The 21,891-nt window shown below is 30.8% G+C and overlaps 1 protein-coding gene across 1 annotated transcript; it reads left to right on the forward strand.

Moving 5' to 3' along the window:
* Positions 1 to 10,505: 10,505 nt before the first annotated feature.
* LOC118049723 (uncharacterized) lies at positions 10,506 to 20,780 on the forward strand. Its single transcript, XM_035059807.2, has 9 exons — positions 10,506 to 10,735; positions 11,149 to 13,933; positions 14,012 to 14,092; positions 14,464 to 14,616; positions 18,724 to 18,887; positions 19,019 to 19,166; positions 19,252 to 19,374; positions 19,760 to 19,847; positions 20,378 to 20,780. The coding sequence occupies exons 2-9, from the start codon at positions 11,222 to 11,224 to the stop codon at positions 20,569 to 20,571; spliced, it is 3,663 nt and encodes a 1,220-aa protein (XP_034915698.1). The 5' UTR covers positions 10,506 to 10,735; positions 11,149 to 11,221; the 3' UTR covers positions 20,572 to 20,780.
* The last annotated feature ends 1,111 nt before the right edge of the window (positions 20,781 to 21,891 follow it).

Below are 21,891 nucleotides of genomic sequence, written 5' to 3' on the forward strand. Positions count from 1 at the left end.
TTTATCATAATTTTTGTTTTTTTATCTTTATTTTTTTGTAATATGTTTTTTAGTTTTTTTTTTTCTTTACTCTTTTTTTTGGAAAAAATAGTATTTTTTATTCTTTACACTTGGAATATTTATCACTCTATACTTAGCCTATTTATATCATTCTTTTTGTTTTTTTATCTTTATTTTTTTGTAATATGTTTTTTAGTTTTTTCTTTTTTTTATTTACACTTTTTTTGAAAAAAAAAATATTATTTTTATTCTTTACACTTTGAATATTTATCACTCTATACTTAGCCTATTTATATAATTCTTTTTGTAAATCTTCATTATTTTGTAATTTATTTTTAAATTATTTATTTTTCCCCTTACACTTTTTTTTAAAAAAATATTATACAAAGACCAAGAAAATGATGTTTCACTGTAACAATTGCAATATTATTTTATTTTTCTACTATGTTAAAAATTAGCTTAAAATATTTCATATTTTTATTATTGCATATGATCCTCACTATATTTTATTATATGCAAGTATTCACTTTTGATTTACAATTATATTTTTTACTTGATGTCAAAAAAAAGTTAATAATACCTATAAATTAATTCTCTTACATTTAAAAAAAATATTTAACTTGCAGTGAGACGGATTGAATAGATATATTAACACCTTTTGTTTTAGAAATTATTATACAAAGACTAAAAAAATGTTGTTATACTATAACAACTGCAACATTATCCCATTTTTTTACTACGTTAAAAATCAGTTGTGATCTTATATGTCTTTATTTATGCATATGATCTTTACTATATTTTATTACATATAAGCATCGATTTTTTGTTTCACAATTTAAATTTTTTACTCAAAGTAAAAAGCCACATTAATAACATATACACTTTAATACTCTTGCATTAGAAAAAAATTATTCAACCAACAGCGAGTTGAATAAACGTGTTAACACCTTTTTTTCTGCATTTACTGACATAAATAGTTTTTAATTTATGTAATAAAATGAATGCATAGACCTTTTGATTTATGATCAAGATCTTTTTGTTAAAAAAAAACATTTAAAAAGTTTGCATATTTATTTATTTATTATAAAAAAATTATTCAGTTTGAAGCAAAATGGATCAAATAACTAGTTTTAACTAAATTATAGATGGCCGATGTGTTATGTTGATAAAGAAGAAGAAGTAGTAGTAGTAGTCTATTTGAAGTTTCAATAATAATAATAAAGAGAACAAAGCTACTTAGGCTGCATTTGGTTTTTGCTAGCTCTTATGTTTGCGGTGAAACAAACGCATCAGGTATTTGGCAACAAACCAAACTATGTTTTTTAATGCGAGATCCACTAAAAGTTGAGTTTGAAACTCTGTTTTTGTGTAGCTATTTTTACATGTTTTTTTAATTAAGTTTTGTAAAAATTTCGTAAATATTTTATACATGTTTTTTACTATATATAAACTTTAACTATAATTTTTACCAAATACATATCTAAATTCAACTAACTATAATTAACCGTACTTTTTAAAAATTTATTTTTATCAAATCATAACTAGAAAAGTTAACTCAAAAACAAACCAACTCACACGAACATGCAGACATCAATTTTGTAGTAGTGAAGCTTCTCAATGGGAAGATCTATAGGTTAACCGAAAACACGATCCTTAATCTTTGTTTTGCAAGCCCCTGGTTCATTCAAAATGAACTCTTACAACTGGGTAGCAAAAGAATGTGAAATCAAACGTAAAAACACAGCACAAAATCAGAGATATTCAAGATCAACAATACATGTGAAATCTTGGGCTTTCCTCTTTTTTTCTCTTTCTTTTTTTATGGAGGCAAATGGGCAGATGGCATGTATGGTTAACGAGGACAATAAGATAACCGGAAGCACCTGAACATTTACTATCATTCTTGTTTGGCTTTTGTCAAGAACGTCAACAACAAAGAACGACTCGAAGCAATCCTGAGTGGTCTAACTTAACTGGTTAAGTTTTAAATTTGTTATTTAGAAATCACCAGTTCGAGTCTCACAAACTTTAAGGCCACTGAAGGTTTATATAATCATTAACTTCAGAGGCTGTGGAATTAATTGAGGTACATGTAAGTTGATCCGGACATCTATATTAATAAATATAAATAAATAAATGAATGACTCGAAGTTAGCAGAGGACATGGATGATTGACCGGTAGGTAAAAGAGGATCAAAGGTCAAAACAACTTGCATATAGGAGTGATTATTTTTTGTTTTGTTGGATTTTTACTTATAAAAATAACCAAATCGAAATTTTATAAAATTATAAAAAATAAAATCAAAACCAAACTAAAACTTGTTCAAACCAACCAGTTTCAGTTTGGTTTGGTTTGGTTTGATTATTTTATATTAAAAATCAAAACTCAACCGACTTGTTTCAATTTGGTTTGGTTTTAGTGTGGATCGGTTATTTTTTTGAGGTTTTTTTTTTTTACTTTCTAATGGGCTTGGTTTCAGTTAGAATTTTTTTTTTTTTAGTTTGAAAAAAATATTTTTAAATATTCTAATCAGTTTTTTCCATAATTCAACTTTTTTAGTTTTTTTCTTTTTCAGTTTAATCTTTTTTTTTTTTTGGTTGCTTACCTCTACTTGCACACCAAAGCAAAAGTATTAAAAAAAATTAAGAAAGAAAAACCCATAGACCAAGAGAATGAGGTCTATTTTGATGTATAACACAAAAAGGGCAAAACAACTTGCACACCACAATTATTGATATACATGTTACCAACTAATAAAAATAAAAAGAGGTTCAGAGAATTGCCCTGCAGCATCAGGCAAGCAAAAAAGTCTAGTTTAAAATGTGAATACGTCCCGTCTACTTCGCCAGGAGAAGGACCGGTACCGACCACATTTATTCAAGGGAGTCATCGGAAGTTACTATAGGTTTTTTTGTATTTTTTGTTTTGAAAATATATTAAAATAATATTTTTTATTTTTAAAAATTATTTTTAGTATTATATATTAAAATGATTTGTAAATAAATAAAAAATCAAATTTTATCTAATACCTATTTGAAACACGATATCAAATGATATGAGACGGGTACTTAACCTCTCGTGTTATGGTCAATTTCCTTGGAAAAGAAAAGGGGGGAGGGACACAAAAGGTTGCCCTTTGCCTATCCACAAGTTTTGACCAACTTTGTTTTTGTTTTAGATTTTATTTTTACATTGTGATCTAATTATATTTAAAAAAAATTATATATTTTTTTAGCTTTAAATTAAAAAAAAATAAGTATTTTTAAATTATTTTAATGTTGTCAAGAGCGTAAGAATGTCAAAGGCTTGAGTTGGCTATAGCCCATATCAAGATTTTATCAATATTTTTGATTAATTTTATGTAAAAAACAATTTATAATTATTGATTGAGTTATCAAAAAATTCTGAAAATTTATGTGGAGCCTTCTAATATGATGCTTTAACTTAAGTTAAAATTTCAGAATTTTGGAGAAATTCAGAAATTTGATGAAAAATCACAATTTAACTAGTTTTACATTATTGGACGTAATTTTAATCCGACCATCAAATTAAGTTGAACTTTTATGAGGGATCTTAAAATATATTGAATAAAATCTAGTTAAAATTTTAGAATAAATAGAGCTTGATAGTGCTAACAATAAAAAAAGAACCGTCAAATAAAAGTAAAACGACTCATTAAGGATAAAATGGTTATTTGTCATTAAAAAATAAAACAAATAAGCTCTTTCTTCCTTTTATATATTTTCGACTAGGCAAAAGCAGAATAGAAAAAAAAGAAAAGAAAAGGCGAGACAGAAATAGAGAAAAGTAAAGGAAAAACATAAAAAATCCAAGAAAAAAATAAGAAATGAGAGAGAATAATCATGTAAACTTACAAAGTCTAACTTATAAAACACTAAACTAAAGAAGAATCAAGTGAAGGAATAAATAATTGAGAAAGGAAAAAAAATTAATTATTTTATTTTTTAGTTGGCATGAGATTGTTATTTTATCCCGGTTGAGGGGTTGTTAGAATATCGATTCAGATTCGATTATAGACGAATTATATTTCACAAAATATCGAAGAATATAACTTCAATAATAAGTTTATTTTTATTTTCATTTTAATTTTGTGTACTTTCAAATTTATTGTTTAATATTTTGAGTAGTGTATTTGAATTAAAATTTTATTGTTAACTTTAAAAATTAATGTACATGAATTAATAATTTATTTTATAAAATATTTATATATTTATATAATAGTCCAAGACAAGAAAAATTCATGGCTCCACCCTTAGATGTGGTGATATCAAAAATAATTTTTAAAAATATATATATATATTTTGATATATTTTTAAATAATAAATATTTTAAAAAATAATATTTATCATAATCTAAAAAAAAACCCTCGATAATAATACAAAGTCTAGTTTTGGACTTATGACCATGTACAGCCCGATGATAAGCTTAGTAAAAATTAGGTGGTGCTTTCAACTTAATGCTTTGCCTGCCAAATTGAATTAAAAAGCAGTTTTTTTTATTGTTTTTAAAATAAAATTTTTTATTTTTAAAATTAATTTTTTTATATGATTTTCAATTGTTTTGATGTATAAATATAAAAAATAATGTTAAAAAAATTTAAAAAAATTATTTAAATGCATTTCTAAACAAAAAAATACTTTAAAAACAATCACTATCAAACTTTTAGACACACTCTAAATTTTTTTTAAAATGTGAGCAATATATTCTGAGATTATGTGTGGTGGTGTTAGAAAAGTTGATGAAAATTATACCAAACGTGGTGACCATTCTTGAAGCATATTCTGTAGCAACTTCATGTTGATTTCTTTTCTTGTAAGCTATTCAAAAGCTAAGCAGCAACGTGAGATAAAGGGCATCTAACCGGCCAAAAAGTATAAAGATTTTGTAATGAAACGTGGCATGATCTGATTTGCTGTATAGTTTGGCACATGTGATTTGGGTAGATGTTAGGCAACGGGGAGGTGATCCAATGTGCTTAAGTGTACTTGAACCTGCAAAATAAGTCAAATGTTTTTTTCTTCCTCGCCATTCTAAACCATGAAAGTTTCAAGAGATCTCAAGAGGAAACATTTATGAGAAAAAGGGGGAAATAACGGCAATAAACCAACAAAAAAATTTATGATAATTATTTAAACAAAAATGGTTTCTTTTCTCTTTTAGAAAAGGAAAAAAAGAAAGAAAAATTACACAAGTTCAAATCATTAAATTACATCGATTTTTTTTAAGGCTGTCTTAAAAAAAAAAAAATAGCATGTACTATATGAAAAATAAAAAAAGATAAAAAAAAAAAATTCAAATTGTACTTAGAACTAAGTAAATACTAGGTGTTTTACTAAATATTTAAAAAATTACAATTAAATATTTAAATTCTTCCCACCTAGCATATGTAAAACAAATATCAAGGCCTTGTTAATATGTTTTTTAGCAAAAAAATTTAAACTATATAGGGATTGACCTGATCAACTTGATAGGTTTAAAGATAACTTGGATGACCAATAAAAATATAATTTTATTATAAAAAATAAGACAACATCTTTTAAAAATATATAGACGACAACATATTAAATCAACTCTAATCAACCTGGATTAACATGCAAAATCCGCTATCCAGGTTATGAGATCATGATAATCCTATAGAAAACAAATAAATAAATGTGTGTGTGTGTGTATCAATTATTAATCAATCAAAATGTTAAAGGATGAAATTAAAAAAAAAAAACTAAGAAAAGAGTCAAGTCAATCGAAGTTAACCCATCAAACTTGGGTTATGAGACCAGGATAACCACACAAAAAGCAAATCAAAACAAATTATGAAGCTCAATTATCAATTAATCCAGTGTTAAAGGATGAAACTAAAAAAAAATCAATTAAAAAAGAACATAAAAAACAACTCGAGTCAACCAAACAAGTTCGTGACATAGGTCATGAGACCGGCAAAACCTCACAGAACACAAACCAAAATAAAATCATGAAGCCTAATTATCAATCAATCTAATGTTGAAAGATGAAATTGAGAAAAATTCAACTCGAAAAAGAAAAGAAAAAAACAAGTTAACCGACTTAACTGGCGATCGGGTCATAAGATCATGATAACCCCGTATAAAAAAATAAATATAAATATAAAGTTGAATTATCAATTAACATAATGTTGAAGGATTAAATTGAAAAAAAAATCAAATAAATAAAATGATAAAAAAATAACCTGAGTCAACCGGGTTTAATCTAACGAACCTAGGTCAGGATATTAGGATAACTACATAGAAAGAAAATAAAATAAAATATAAAGTACAATTCTCAATCAACTTCAATATTAAATGATAAAATTGAAAAAATTATTCAATTAAAAAAAAAAAAAGACTTAAGTCATTTTAGCTAACCTATAAAACTTATGACTTGGCTCATAAGGTAATGATAACCACATAGAAAAGCATATTAAAAAAAAATTATAAAGCTCAATTTCCAATTAACTCAATGTTAAAGGAAAAGGCTGAGGAAAATATAAATTAAAAAATGACAAAAAAATGACCTGATTCAACATGATTAGCTCACAAAACTCGTGACTCAAGTCAAGAAACTAGAATAACTCTATAAAAAAAAAAATTAAAACAAATTATAAAGTTCAATACCCAACAAATTTAATATTAAAAGATGGAATTGAAAAAAACATTTGAAATAAAAAAAAAATTTTAAAAAATCCTTAAATGTTTTTAGTACCAAATGAAAAAAACTTGACATTTTATTATTTATTACTGTAATGAAATACCAAGTAATTTTAGTATAGATTAATAATAATAATAATAATAATAATAATCATGAGGGATGTAGTTCAACTAGTTAAGCATTGAGTTTGCTCTCTAGAGGTTACCAGTTCAAGTTCCACAAATCCTAGGACCACTAAAGGTTTACATAGTCATTAACTTCAGGACCTATGAGATTAGTCAAGGTGCACACAAGTTAATCTGGACACTCACATTAATAAATAATAATAATTACACGTAAAGACTAATTTAAATATATAAGAAGTATTGTTAACTCTTTCTTTGTCGATGGTGCCAAATGCTTAGTCTAATTAACTCTTCAACTTGTTTTTGAATAAAATTCATTATTTAATGAATCAGATCTTCATACCTAAGCTTTCTAACTATCAAATATGATCAAATAGTATGAAAAGTTACGGTAAGTGTCATGAGGTCAATTTTTCACTCTCGAAAACAGACCTTGCGCGGCAGTCTAGTCCCGCTAGACTCAGCCTTTCCCTCACCGATTCACTCATGTTTTGCCTACGACTAGTTTGTCCCACAAACCCAAGAGATCCCCACACTCTTTCAATGTCACAAGCAAGCGGAATAACACTAATGAATATGAATAGAATAAACAACACAGCAGATTACAGGAACAAGTCCCAACCTTTTCATTAACTCAACTAAAGGATTACACAAAGTCCTTTTTATGTGTTATGCCCAATTCATTCTCTTCTGCATGCTACACATTTTACAACCTATCTATTTACAAGATAATGGAAGTTACAAGTAGAAACTGCCTCTAACTTCCTGCACAGCTGGAGCACCCATCATCCCATGTTCTGGCCACTTTCTTCCCCATATGAGAAATTGTCGCAACTGCCGATAACTGCTCCCAGAATTGCTGCAACTGCATTGGCATGTTCTCCCACTGCCAGCACACATGCTGCCAGCGTAACTGCCTCACATGCCTTGGACCGTCCACTGTCCAAGTTATCGTCAGCCCCCGCTGTCGAATTCCGTCGACACTGCTGATCTCATCAGTGCTACCGAATTCCCCACTGTTTCATTGTGTCATCCCAGCACTGTTTCGTCAAGCCTTGGATAATCCTCGCCCAAGTCTCAACTCTCGTCAGCATATTGTTGCGCTAGCTGTTGTGTGCTGTCGCACACACACTCTGCCGATTTTCGCTACTGTCACGTGAGCTGCCACCCCATAGCTATTATCTAGCAATACTCTTCGCTAGCCTACCTCCTGACAGATTTTAACCCTGTGACAGTAAGTCTCCCAACTATGAATATGTATTAACATATTATGAAAAGTTGCGGTAAAAAATCATGATGTAGTTTGATGACAAATACATTTAACTACATAGATGTAGCGCGCTACGCTGTAGTCCAGGTTAATGTTTTTACTTTTTAGTATAAAAAAATGTTTATATAATGATATAAGAAGTCAATCCGGGTTAAATTAACTAACACATGATCTAAAATATAAGATCAAAATAACCATGTAGAAAAAAATAAAAAATAAATAATCACAAAACTCAAGACCCAAAAAATCATTTCAAATGTTAAAATTGAAAAAATAATTGAAAAAAGTAACGTCAAAGAAAAAACTCAAGTAAATACATGTTAACTTGATTAACCTGTAACTCATGATATGAGATCAGGATGAAATAATAAATTTTTAAAACATGTTAACTTGATTAACCTGTAACTCGTGATATAAGTTCAGGATGAAATAATAAATTTTTAAAAAAGAAATCGGCAAAAAAGACAGAAGTTAAATAAAAAAAAATTGAAAAACAAACTCGAGATAACCCAACATAAAAAAAAAGAGAAAAATTACAAAGTTCAATGGTCAATAATTTAACGTTAAAGGATGTAACCGGAAAAAAATCAATTTCATATATAAAAAAGTTGAGAAAAACAAACTTAAGTAAATTCAGGTTAACACGACTAACCCACAACTCATGATATAAGATCGGGATGAACTCATAAAAACAAGTGGAACAAATGACGAAGCTCAAGGCTTAATAACTCAAAGTTAAATGATGAAATTGATTTTTTTTAATTAAGAACCTAAAAGAAAATCGAACTTAAATCAAACTAATATTCAAAATAGTGACCCTCGTTGTGAGACTGGGATTACCCTCTAGAAAGGAAGACATGGAAAAATCAGGAAGTAAAAATTCTAATCATAAAAAAATTAAAAATAAAACAAATAGCAATTGAAAAAATAATAACCAAATCTGGTATAAAAAATAAATGAAAGAAAATAATTAGGGACTAAATAAAAATAAATAAATCAAGAGAAGGATAAGAAAATAAAAATGAAAAGAATGAAGACTAAATTGAATAAAAAAAATTAAAATATTGAGGGATAAAAAAATTAAAGAAAAGAAGAAGAAAATAACAATAAAAAAATAAAGATCAAAATTAGATTATAAAAATAAATGAAATAAAGTGTTGAGCTATAAAATAAAATAAAAATCAAAAGAAGGTTAAGAAAATAGCAAAAAAAAAAAGAAGATTAAAATTAAATAAAAAAATAAATGAAATAAAATACATCAAGATGAAATTGAAAAAAATAATTAAACTTAAAAAAATATTAAAAGTAAAAAAATAAAATAAAAAATAAAGGTAAAAATTAATAAAAATAAAAATTAAAATATATAATTAATTTTTGAAAGGATTCACGTGAATTTCTAGATTAAAAAAAATAAATAAAGAGAAATGTTTTTTACCAAAGCCTAACCATGCCTTTTTCATGCACACATGCCCCACCAATACAAAAGGGACAGCACGTCTCTCCAAACGCGGTCGTGGACGCATGATTTTGGAAACCATTCGTTACTTGACTGTTCAGAAAAATAAAAATATAAAAAGCCCCCTTTGCAAGTTTAATGGTTTTTTACACTTAAAAGGTATCACCGTTATTTTATTGTGTAAATAATAGTGAAAAACAAATCCTGAACCAAAGTTATATAACCTTTTCTTAACATAATTATATACATATATTTTATCAATCAATAACACTTATTAATAAAGCTTTTTTTATTTTTTGTATTTAAAAAATATTTAAAATATTTTTTATTTTTTTCTTTAATTTAAATTAATATATTTTTAATATTTTCATGTTATTTTGATGTATTAATATTAAAAATAATTTTTTAAAAATAAAAAATATTATTTTAATGTATTTTTAAATAAAAAATATTTTAAAAAATAATCGTAACTACATTACTAAACAAATTATAAAAATATAGGTTTTTTTAAAAAAATCTTAAATGGACATCATCCACTAAATTGATCAACTCTATTTTTCCAATCTCCACCATCAATCATGCAAAGCACAAATCAAATTGTCCAATCAAACAGAGCGTAAGTAAGCCATCATCTGTGAGGAACACTAGATCATGCCACCAAAAAAAAATATTAAAAACGTAACAGTTACTTTAGTCAAACCAAAACACCTGTGGCATTTTAAGTAAATAAACTAAGAAAACATAATTTCAAGCACTTTGCTGCTCTTTGTATACTATTTAGATAGATGAGTGTGTTTTAAAAATATATTTAATATGAAAAAAATATTAAATTTAATTTTTTTATAATTTTAATACATTAATATAAAAAATAAAAAAAATTTAAAACTATTTTAATAAATTTTAAAATAAAAATTACTTTTAAAAAACATTAAAAAAAACATATCTACTGTAATACCACACACCTTCTCGGCATACTTTATAGAATTTATCTGCAAAAAGAACTCACTTTATGTCGTCCAAAAAGTTCAAATTTTTAGCAAAAAAAATTCAAAAACCCAATGAGAGAAAATGAGAGGAAAAGGAGAAATGTATTTGCTTTGTTGTTGTTATTTGAGCTTACAGATATAGATCCTTTACTCGGTTCTTGAAGCAAAAACCAAACCTTTGAGGCAGATAAGATAGCCTTTCTCCTCATATTTCAGGTATTTATGTTCTCAAGCAAGCTGAGAGAAATAATTTTTTTGGGGGGTTTTTTATGAATTAATTGAAATATTTTTTATTGGTTAGATTTTTAGCTATTCTATGATAAATTAGATTCTTGTTTTGTGTTAAGGATTTGGATAGTTAATTCACGGTGAGATATCATATCATTACTCTAAGTTCGTGTAGCTTTTAGCTTTAGTAGGTGGTAGTTGAATTTTGAGTCTTGAAGTTCAGTTGGATTCTCCAAAATTTGGTAATATTATGTCTTAATGAATCCCAGCTTGTAAATTGACTAGCTTTTTTTGTTTTCTTTGCTGTGTGGATTTCTGGTCAATTATTTGCAATGTATCCTTTTTCTTAATTTCTTTGAGGGTTGTTGACGCGTTTGAGCATTTTTACCATTCTTTGTCAGGAAATTTTGTTGCGAGCGAAATTTGGTATCTAGTTGATGGACTGTTTGCGTGAGTGTGTTTTGTGTTGTTTTCATGCGTTTAAAAGATGATGTGATGGAAGAGTCAGAGATATATAAACAATATCAATGCAATTCTGGGGATCCCAGACATGAGAGATCCCAGCCTGCTTCTCAGGCATATACACCAGACCCTGCAAGCAGCAGAAATTCCAATATGAGACTTGCTGACCTAAATGTACCACCACCAGAAGTTAAACCTGTACTTAACTATTCCATTCAGACAGGTGAGGAGTTTGCTCTTGAATTTATGCGTGATCGAGTTAATCCTAAGAAGCCTCTCATTCAAAATGCTGTTGGTGATCCTAATTATGCTACTGGTTATCTGGAATTAAAAGGCATTTTAGGCATTAGTCATACAGGGTCTGAAAGTGGATCAGAAATTTCGATGTTAACTATAGCAGAGAGAGTTCAAAAAGAATTTGAGAGGACGAACTCGTCTTTACATGATGATAGAAGCAACTATGGGTCATTTCAGTCGGCACCAAGAACTTCAGTTTATGAAAGTCGTGGAGTGCTGCTACATGGCTATGCTTCCTCCTCTGGAGTCTGCGATAGCTACTCTGGGAAAATGAAAGTTCTCTGCAGCTTTGGTGGTAAAATCCTACCCCGTCCGAGTGATGGAAAACTGAGGTATGTTGGAGGTCAAACACGCATCATGCGCATAGCAAGGGACATTTCTTGGCATGAGTTTAAGCAGAAAACTTTAGCAATATATAGCCAAGCTCTTGTGATAAAGTATCAGCTTCCTGGAGAAGATCTTGATGCCTTGGTTTCTGTTTCATGTGACGAGGATCTGCTAAATATGATGGATGAGTGGAGTGGAGTTGAAGATAGAGAAGGATCACAAAAACTCAGAATGTTTCTCTTCTCAATGAGTGATTTGGAAGATGATCAATTTGGTCTGGGCATTGGAGGGGTTGGTTCTGAGGTTCAGTACATAGTTGCTGTCAATGGCATGGATGTGGGAACCAGAAGAGAATTGGTCCTGCATGGTTTAGCAAGCTCTTCAGGAAATAACTTAGATGAGTTAGATAGATCAAACACAGACAGAGAGACAATTAGTGTTGCAACTACTTATGTTGGGCTCAGCGCTTCACCTTTGACTGACATTTACCAGTCTTCTCAACCTACTCTTCAAAGTTCTTCCAATGCCTATGAGACCTATCCACAGCTTTATCATGGCCAGATGATGGATCCTAGAGACACCAAGCAGTTTCCATTGCACTATCACCGTCACTCATCTAACTACTCCTCCTTTGGAGAAATCCCATATGCAAGACAACTTCATGGGCTCATGAGTGAAGAAGCAGATTTGTATGAGGGACAGCAATATAATAGCTTTCAGGTAAAGAATTCACAGATATCTGTAAAGGAGGTGAAGCCAAGACCTGCTGGTTCAATTCAGCAAGAGATTGACCCAGGAAAAACTCATCCAATAGAGAAAGTTTACCCTGCTCCAGTTGATGAAGTACTAGCAACAGCTGTTGTTCCAGAAGGAGATATACGTACTGTGCCCTCAAAACATGGGGGAAAACACCAAGAACCGAAGAAGGTTTCTTCTTATGCTGATGATGTGAATCAAGTGCAGGCACCTAAATCTTGGGAAGATGATCAACACTCTGCAACCAGTGGTGCTTCTGGTCCAGGAAATGCTGATTCCGCTTCTAATCCAATTGACTTGAGCTATCTTGAGCTGTCTATACCTCAGAGGGCTTATTATTCAGAGAGAATACCCCGGGGGCAAGCAGAGTTGCTGAATAGATTCTCAAAGTCTGACGATTCACTTGGCATTCAGTTGCTCATTACTCATTCATGTTCTGACGTCACTGAGAACAACCCAATTACAAAATCTGTGGAAAATTTCCATGAGAGTAATCTGGCTGCCCATACTGAACACTGTATTTCAACTGAAAAACCATCATGTACAGACTCTCAAATCATGGATGATGGAGTCTCTGACTTTGAGACAGATATTACCACAGGTAATCAAAGGAAGCCCCTGGTTGATGAAAAGGGAGAAATGGGATCTGGACATCCAGCTTTGTGCCAAGTAACTTCTGTTGTGCGGCATAAGGATCCTGCAGCTGATCTTCCAGATGAACAAGATGAGATAAAAAGCAGGGATGTCTCTGATAAGGACAATCTGGAGCATTCTCAGCCATTTTTTTGGACAGAGAGCTCAACTAAAGATGTTGAAGGAATACCTTCTGTTGGTGTTTCGTCAACCAAGCAGGCAGAAATCCAAATAGATATTAACGACAGATTCCCTTGTGATTTCCTTTCTGAAATATTCTCAAAAGGGATATTTACCAAGGATGCTTTTGCTGTTAGTCCAATACATAATGATGGAGCTGGTGCGAGTGTGAACATGGAAACTCATGAGCCTAAGCACTGGTCTTATTTTCAGAAGTTGGCAAAGGAGGGGTTTGTCAAAAAAGATGTGTCTATTATTGACCAAGATCACCTTACTACTCCGTCTGTTCTAACAAATGTAGAAGATCATAAATCTTATCATTTCACACCTTTAGCAGCCGGTAGAGATTCAGTGGGTCATGACTATTCTCAAATTAATTTTGGCCAAGACAATCAAAATAATTTACCTGGAATGGTAGTAGCTGATTCTACAATGATGTCCGATTTTGATCATTCCCAAATGAAGGACACTGAAAGTATGCAGTTTGAGGCTATGATGGAGAACCTACAGTCGCCAGAGTCACAGTATGAGGTGTCTCTTCTCAATTTTAATTTGATTTGAGAGCTCATTTCCTACCATGCCAGCTAAACTTCACTCTAATGCATATAGGATGGGAAGTTGGATAACACGAATGATGGCATTCCTCCTTGTGATCCTTCTCTGGGAGATTTTGATATCAATACCTTGCAGGTATCTATCCTAGATATATTTACTCATCTGAATTATGATGTAACCTGTCCTGTTTTTAGTGTTCAAAGTAATTTACTTGTGCCATGCCTAAAATATTAATTGACTCAAATTTCAATTGGTAATACATATGAAAAGAAACCAAACCTGGAGATAGACCACAATATGCTTCCTAACTAGTTTTCTTTTTCTCCTTTGTGCTTCTGTGACTGTGATACAAATATGATGACCTAGTAGGAACTTATGGATGCATTTTATTCCTCTTGCATGCTTATGCTCTTCCATCTTCTACTTTAAAATTAGTTCAATTTACTATTTACTTCAGAATAAAATCTGCTAAATTCTGTTTTACCCTTTTCTGGGTGATTTAACAGATCATAAAAAATGAAGATCTTGAAGAGCAGAAAGAGTTGGGTTCTGGCACTTTTGGCATTGTGTATCACGGAAAATGGAGGGGAACGGATGTTGCCATTAAGATGCTAAAAAAGATGGGTTTTACTGAACGATCATCAGAGCACAAGAGACTGGTAACTATTGCACAACTCCTGATATGCATTTCCATTTTTTTTCCCTAAAAATAATTGTTGTTACCCACTTTTGAACAAAAAAAAAAAATAATACAAGAAGAAAGCCTATAAGATTACCTAAGTTGGTGGTAAAGGACCAAGATGACAAGTGGAAAAGTTACAGACCAAAATATATAAGATTGACAAAATTGACAACTCAATTCTGACTGACAAAAGGCCTCATTGGTGAAAATATTTTTATTTATGGTAAATAAATACAAGTTTGGATGGTTAAGGACTCAATAAGAATTATGGAAGGCTTGATTAATTTTATTGAGGACTTGATTGCAAGGAAAATCAGTTTTTGGAGTCAATTTAGGTATTAATTGGAAGAAATTGAAGTTTGGAAATTGAAATTAGACTTGGGAAGGTTTAATTGGTCAAATCAGAGGCTTAATTGTTAAAACATTAAAGTTTGGAGGCCAGTTAAGGACTTAATTACAGATTCCCAAGACCAAGGACCGGCTTGTAAGTTGCACGCAATTTCAGGGGTAGATATTGGTCAAATCAGGGGCCAAATTGAAAGGAATTGAAATTTTGGCTGTCAATTAAAAATGAAATTGAACAAATTGAAAACCAAGGACACGTTTGTAAAAGGCGCTGAACTTTGGAGCTGATATTTGAATTTGATAGGGGCACAATTGCATGCAATTAAAAGTTGAGAGACAATTATGAGTGTAATTAAAAAGAATTGGAAGAGTACGGACCAAATTAAAATTGGTCAAATTTCAAATTAAAAAAACCCTAATTTTTAGGGTTTAAACTAGACGACATGTCATTCACCCACTGTTCATCTCTTTCCTTGGCAATTTTGGATGTTCGGGCGAATGAATGTAGCATCTCTTACCATCTTAGGGACTGTAACCACCACCATTCAACTGAGAAATACCCCCTTTACAACCCTATGCTCATGAAATTGGATGTTTACACCCCAATTTTTCCTTAGAAGTCTCCAATATCTTGTCCCCGATCAGCTTTCCCTGCATTTTCAGATTCTGAGTTGACACATTTGAACGAATGAATTTAAAGTTACAAACCTCCAAATTGAGCAAGATTAAATCCAAATGAAATGTGTGCACCTTCTCTACCAACTTTAGGTGGTTTCTGATGACATTTACATCGGAGTTGCTTCGGTGAAGCCTCAAAAGTGGTCAACCCAATCAGCCTTCAGTGACATCCAATTTTCAAAAACTAACCATTTTTTTCATTTGTTCACTCTTGAAAGCCTCTTAGAGGATTCTTATCAAGGGTTTTAGAACCTCACTCTTAAGATCAAAAAGGCCAGAAATAGCTCTTTGCCCTCTAAGTCTAGCAAAACCACCGAGAACAAAAACCACCATTGCAAAAAAAGCCTAGTACAAGAGTTTCCAATTGTTAACTTTTGTCTAAAGCCCTCTCATTTTGATCAAAGGGCTAAGCTTTGATCAATCTTTGATTGAATCCACCAAAAAAATCCTAGAAAAAACCTATAAATATCTACTGAAAATATGAAAAACAAAGAAGGAAAAGGGGTAGAAAAAAAAGAAAAGAAAAACTTGGGGAAATACTCTGTCAATAGACTTTATTATGAAGGTCCAAGAGTTTAACATAAAAGGTCTAACAAGCTTTGAAGAGAGAGGTGAAAGGGAAAGAATGAAGGAAAAGAGAAGGAAAAACAACAACGTATAGTAAGCAAGCTTGGAGAAGGTATAACCATGTAAAAACTGGAAGTTTAAAGGGTGGAGTCCATGTGGCTTGCCCATTCATGCTTTCTTAATGTTTAATGACATTTTAGGCTTATTTTGGTGTCCATGGTGTTAAGTTTGGATTTTTTTAACATATGAAAATGTAGTTTTTTTTGCATGATTTTGGTTTGAGTTAATTGTTAATGTTTTTGGATGTTTATGAAATGTTTGGATGTTGTTTTTGCTGAGATAAAATGATTTTTGTAATCTGCAAAAAGTAGCAGTGGTTGTGTGATGCCTATTTCTGAATTGTTAGTTCATGTCCTTGGTTCTTGAGCTTGACTTTTGTCCCAAAGAGTTAGTTTTGGATGTAAATTTAATGCATTGGTTGGCTGTCAATAGAGATGTAGTTTTGGTTTTAGGAATTTCATGTATGTTTTCCATGATTTGTGGTTTTTTGTTGTTTGTTTTGATTAAAACGTTATGAATATGGCAATGTGGTTTGTTAAGGTCAAAAACTAGAAGTTTAAAGCTTCAAAAGGGCATTTCTGGGTTTTTGTTGTTCAATGTTCTTCACGTCCATCCGAAGAACATTGTCTTGAGTACTAGTTTTAGGTTTCATTTTGATTCAATTTTGGTTTCTGCATGTTTGTATGACTTGTTAATCAATAATCTATGGTTTTTTTCATGGATTTTTAATCATAGGATTTCAGTTTTGAACCGAAACTCATTTTGACAAAATCGTGTTGATTCTTTGATAATCGAAGTGAATGGATGCTTGATTCTTGGTCCATGCATAATTGCGGACAAAACATTACCTTTGATTGCTTGAAACTTGTCTGGATTGAGATTTGTGTTGTTGGGTTTGGTTTGTTCATCGATGTTCTTCATGCTCTTCATTTTCTCTGGTTTTGATCCGTTTTGACAAATAATTTTTGAGTTTTTTTGGTTTTTTTTTTTTTAAGTCTGATTTGTTTTGGTTTGTTTTTCGAGTCAAACCAGTGGTCTTTGGTTCGGTTTAGATCGAACCAAGGGTTTTGAGTCAAACCATGGTTTTCGGTTCGATTCAGGGTTGAACTAGTATTTTCAAGTCAACTTGATTGGTTTTGTTTTGGGTTAGGTACCTAGGCTTTGTTTGGTTGATTACTTTTTTGTCAAGGCATTTTTGGCCTAATGGGTGTTGTTCAACAAACACACTCTTAGGTTTATTTTGACAATTTTGTTTTAAATAAAAATGGTTTTTTTGCCAAACATACCTAAAATAAATTCCTAAAATTTAAAAAATTTCAAGAATCAATTTAAAATTATTTGTGGGTCCCTCGCTTTACTTGTTTCAACAATTTTATTTAATATCGGGGTCGTAGACTTACACTGTGAGATGTTGACATAATATTAAAATACATGTTTTTTGTCGAAATCTCAAAAATTTCCAAAATTTATATAAAAAACTTTCTCATTTCAAAAATATAAAAATGTATTTTATTTGGTGTGCATTCGGCCAAGTCTCTTAAAAGATAAAAAAATATACTTTTCTTTATATATATATATATATATATATATATATATATATATAAACATAAGGTATGATTTAACATTTTTTTATATATACACAAAAATTCAAAAAATATCGTTGCATGCACTTTTAAATTTAATAACCAGTTTATTGAATTCATGATAACTTGACCAATATTTCAATTACTTCTAAAATATTAATTCATGAGAATTAATGGTTAACATTCTAGTGTAAACATTAGACCTACAAATAGGTTGTCATTTAAATACTAGAAATTGACTAGAAAATTCTCATAATTATTTCGGGTATTCACTAAATTTAATCGAGAATATTTTTTCACCACAATAAACAAGTTGTGGAAAACTCTTTCGCCTTCAAGGATAGGTGAACCTTGTCAGGACACGTAGATTCTTTCCACGATAAGTTATTTAGACATACGAGCCCATAATTTAATCAAAACGCCAGATTTATTCATGAGAATAAATCTTTATTTTAAATTATAGACGGACCATCAGTTAGGAATCCATCAATACATTTAAGCTACATCTAGATCATGTAATGCCGCTTATCTCAGATAATATGCATTAGGGGTGCTAATATCTTTCCTAGCTATAATTAGTTTCTTATCTTAGAATTTCATATAAGATCAGTCTACGTGGTAATCCTAAACCAAATAACTAAATGAGGACTCCTTGTCTTGATGCCCCCACACTACGTGGACACATGCCATAATAATTATATGCTATTTTGTGCTATAGCCATCATTGGAGACGTATGTTTTTAGTTTTCTGCAAGATGTACATTGGCCAGGATCAGCTTCCAGTTTCCTTTTCTTGTCATATCCTTTTCTTAACGCAATGTTATATAATCTATTTTCACTGGCATCACCAGACCTTAGAGTTTTGGCGGGAAGCTGACATCCTTTCAAAGCTCCACCATCCAAATGTTGTAGCATTTTATGGCGTGGTTCAAGATGGACATGGGGGGACATTAGCTGCTGTGACAGAGTACATGGTTGATGGTTCTCTTAGAAGTGTTTTACTTCGCAAAGATAGGTAAGTTGTGCACTTTTGCAGCTCTTTGAATTTCAGTTTGGCTAAGTTCCAACTAGTTTGGAATTTCATACACAGACAGTCAATTGTGTTGTGTTCTCCTGTTCCTTATTTTTCCAAATCTTATCTTGCAGGTATCTAGACCGTCACAAGAGACTTCTCATAGCTATGGATGCAGCGTTTGGAATGGAATATCTGCATTCAAAGAATATTGTGCATTTTGATTTGAAATGTGACAACTTGCTTGTGAACTTGAAAGATCCCCAGAGACCAATCTGCAAGGTAAATTCTAGTTGTATGAAGAACAAGCCAATTGCATCAATGATTGTGTACTTTCTATACAGTTTCTTATGAATGGATGGCTCAGGTTGGTGATTTTGGCCTGTCAAAAATCAAGCGAAATACTTTGGTTTCTGGAGGTGTAAGCGGAACTCTACCATGGATGGCCCCTGAGCTGCTAAACGGAAGCAGTAATAAGGTCTCAGAAAAGGTAAACGTTTCACTCCTGAAATTACTCTTGTCAATGGCATGAGAAGAGTGTAATTTTATAGAATTGTACAGATTTAGATTTTTGTTCCATTCAGACCTCGGTTAAGTTTGTTGCTGACATGATGGAAGTTTCAAAATCTTCGATGGCATTTGGTGGTTGAAAACTTTATCTGAATCTCTACTTTCTGTTTCTTCTAGTTTGTGATAAGTTGCCAAGCTGGTTTAAGCTTTAAAATTTTGTCCTGCCTTTATTACCTTTTAGTTGACATATACGGAACTTGGTTTATGCAGAAATTTATCTCTTCATTCTTTCCTTTCTCCATCATCTGTAGTCCTTGTTGTTTAATGTCCCTTAAGATCAGTTACTAATCTTTAATAGATCTCAGGTTGATGTGTTCTCTTTTGCAATTGTCTTGTGGGAAATTCTGACCGGTGAGGAGCCATATGCCAACATGCACTATGGTGCAATTATAGGTATGGTTTCTGTACTCCTTTTCTTTTGTTTGTGCATGCACGCGTGTGTTACCAAAAATGCCAGTGGACATCTACTAAAATACAAATTTGAATTTAGTCTTTTTATTCATATGGATTTATTCTCACTGCGTGAATGCACATATACGATACGTATAAATACGAGGAAATAATGCTGAGATACTTTAAATGATCAAGAGGTGATGAAAATGAAAACTTGCTTGAAAAATCAAGTCACTGGGTCTGATATTGTTCTGTTATAGACTTGTGTCTCATGTACTAAAACTGGGCTATCTGGGGATCTTGAATGGGGTTTTGTTATGTGATGGTATCTAGACTTGGAATAGTTCCATGCGAATGGGTAAATTTTACTTCTAGGCACAATCTAACCTCTGGAACTTGGAATATTATGCACATTATCTGCATCAATTGCACATTAAATCTGCTCCTCTGACCTGTTGGTGTACTATTGATGTCAGTTGCATTTATACTCTGTGCTGTCTACAAGTGTGAATATTTATCCTTGCGTGTAGGAGGAATTGTAAACAACACGTTGAGACCAACAATTCCAAGTTATTGTGATTCTGAATGGAGAAGGTTGATGGAGCATTGTTGGGCCCCTAATCCTGCTGTTAGGCCTTCTTTCACTGAAATTGCCCGTCGTTTGCGCACAATGTCATCAGCTGCTAGCCAAGCCGAAGGACACGAACACAAGGCATCAAAGTAATGGTTTCACAATTCCTAGTTTTCGCCTTCCCATGATATGTTTCTTTGTAAATTGATTAATTTTACGCTACTCTCCAAAGAGAGACTTGTATCATGTTAGAAAGGAGAGATCGGCTTCCATAATGTTTTTGAAATGGAAGTGATTCTCTCTTACAGTAATTGACAAGTATTGTTTTATTCTATAATGCTACATTTACATAATAATATAAATTATATCTTGAGATGTTACCAAAAAAACTTATGTTTTTTAATTAAATTGTTTCTTTAATATTATCAAGCAATTAAGAGTTTGAATATTATCATCTTATTTATTTGATAAAAATTAAGTATAAGGTAATGTGAGTTTGTGTAAATTTCAAGTTTAAAGGGTTTTCACTTGAGAGATTATGTGAGAAAATAATATAAATAATATCTTAAGATCTCATTTAACATCTCAAGATTTTAGATTGAATTGATTCCTTGATAGTTATATTGTCATTGAATTACGTACTTTGAAAAGGAGTTTCATTCTTGTTTGCCCTTTCATCCTTGAAGTCCCAATTGGTTATTATCGTTGATTTTTAATTTGCTAGTTAGCCCTGATATTTAATGGTTTCTATAGAGTAATTAATGATATTTAATTAGTTACATGCGAGGATTATTTTGATGTGAGGGTTATTTTGATGAAAGAGATGGATGAAGAAGGTTAGAGAAAATAAAATCTATAATCATTGAAGTGATAAAAATATATTTACTTAGGATTTTTTTGTTGTATCTATTTATTTTTTAAAATCAATTTCAAGAAATAACTAATAAAATATTATTAATTATTTTTTAAATACCAAAATTTCTTGACTTTATACTTCTAACTACATGTATGATATAGCAGTCCAAATTTTTTGAGAACTTGCAAGTGTATTTTATCACTTGAGTCAACATTTATTCTTTTTCAATAGTTTTTTCTTATTCTAATCTTAAGTTATCATAAAAACAAAAAAAATTAAATGTGTAGGAGTAACTAACTTTGATAGGAGTGACCAAGGTATGTAATGAGATTTCAAAAAGAATGGGTGACATTATTCCAATGATAATGTCCATATTAAATATATGATTGAGTATCCATGTATTTTTTTCTCGATGAGTTCCCTAAGAGAATTGATCAAATACTATATTTTGTCCATATCATGATTTGTTTCTTGATGATTTCCCTTGTAAGAGAATTGGTGAAATATATTTTGTACATTTCACAATCGAAAAACATGATCTTCAAACTTGTCTCTATTCAGAAACGCAACATTTTAAATAGATTATGAAATGAGCTTCACAAATCATGATGAGAAGA

Source organism: Populus alba, chromosome 7 (genome assembly GCF_005239225.2).
Source record: "Populus alba chromosome 7, ASM523922v2, whole genome shotgun sequence".
Lineage (NCBI taxonomy): Eukaryota > Viridiplantae > Streptophyta > Magnoliopsida > Malpighiales > Salicaceae > Populus > Populus alba.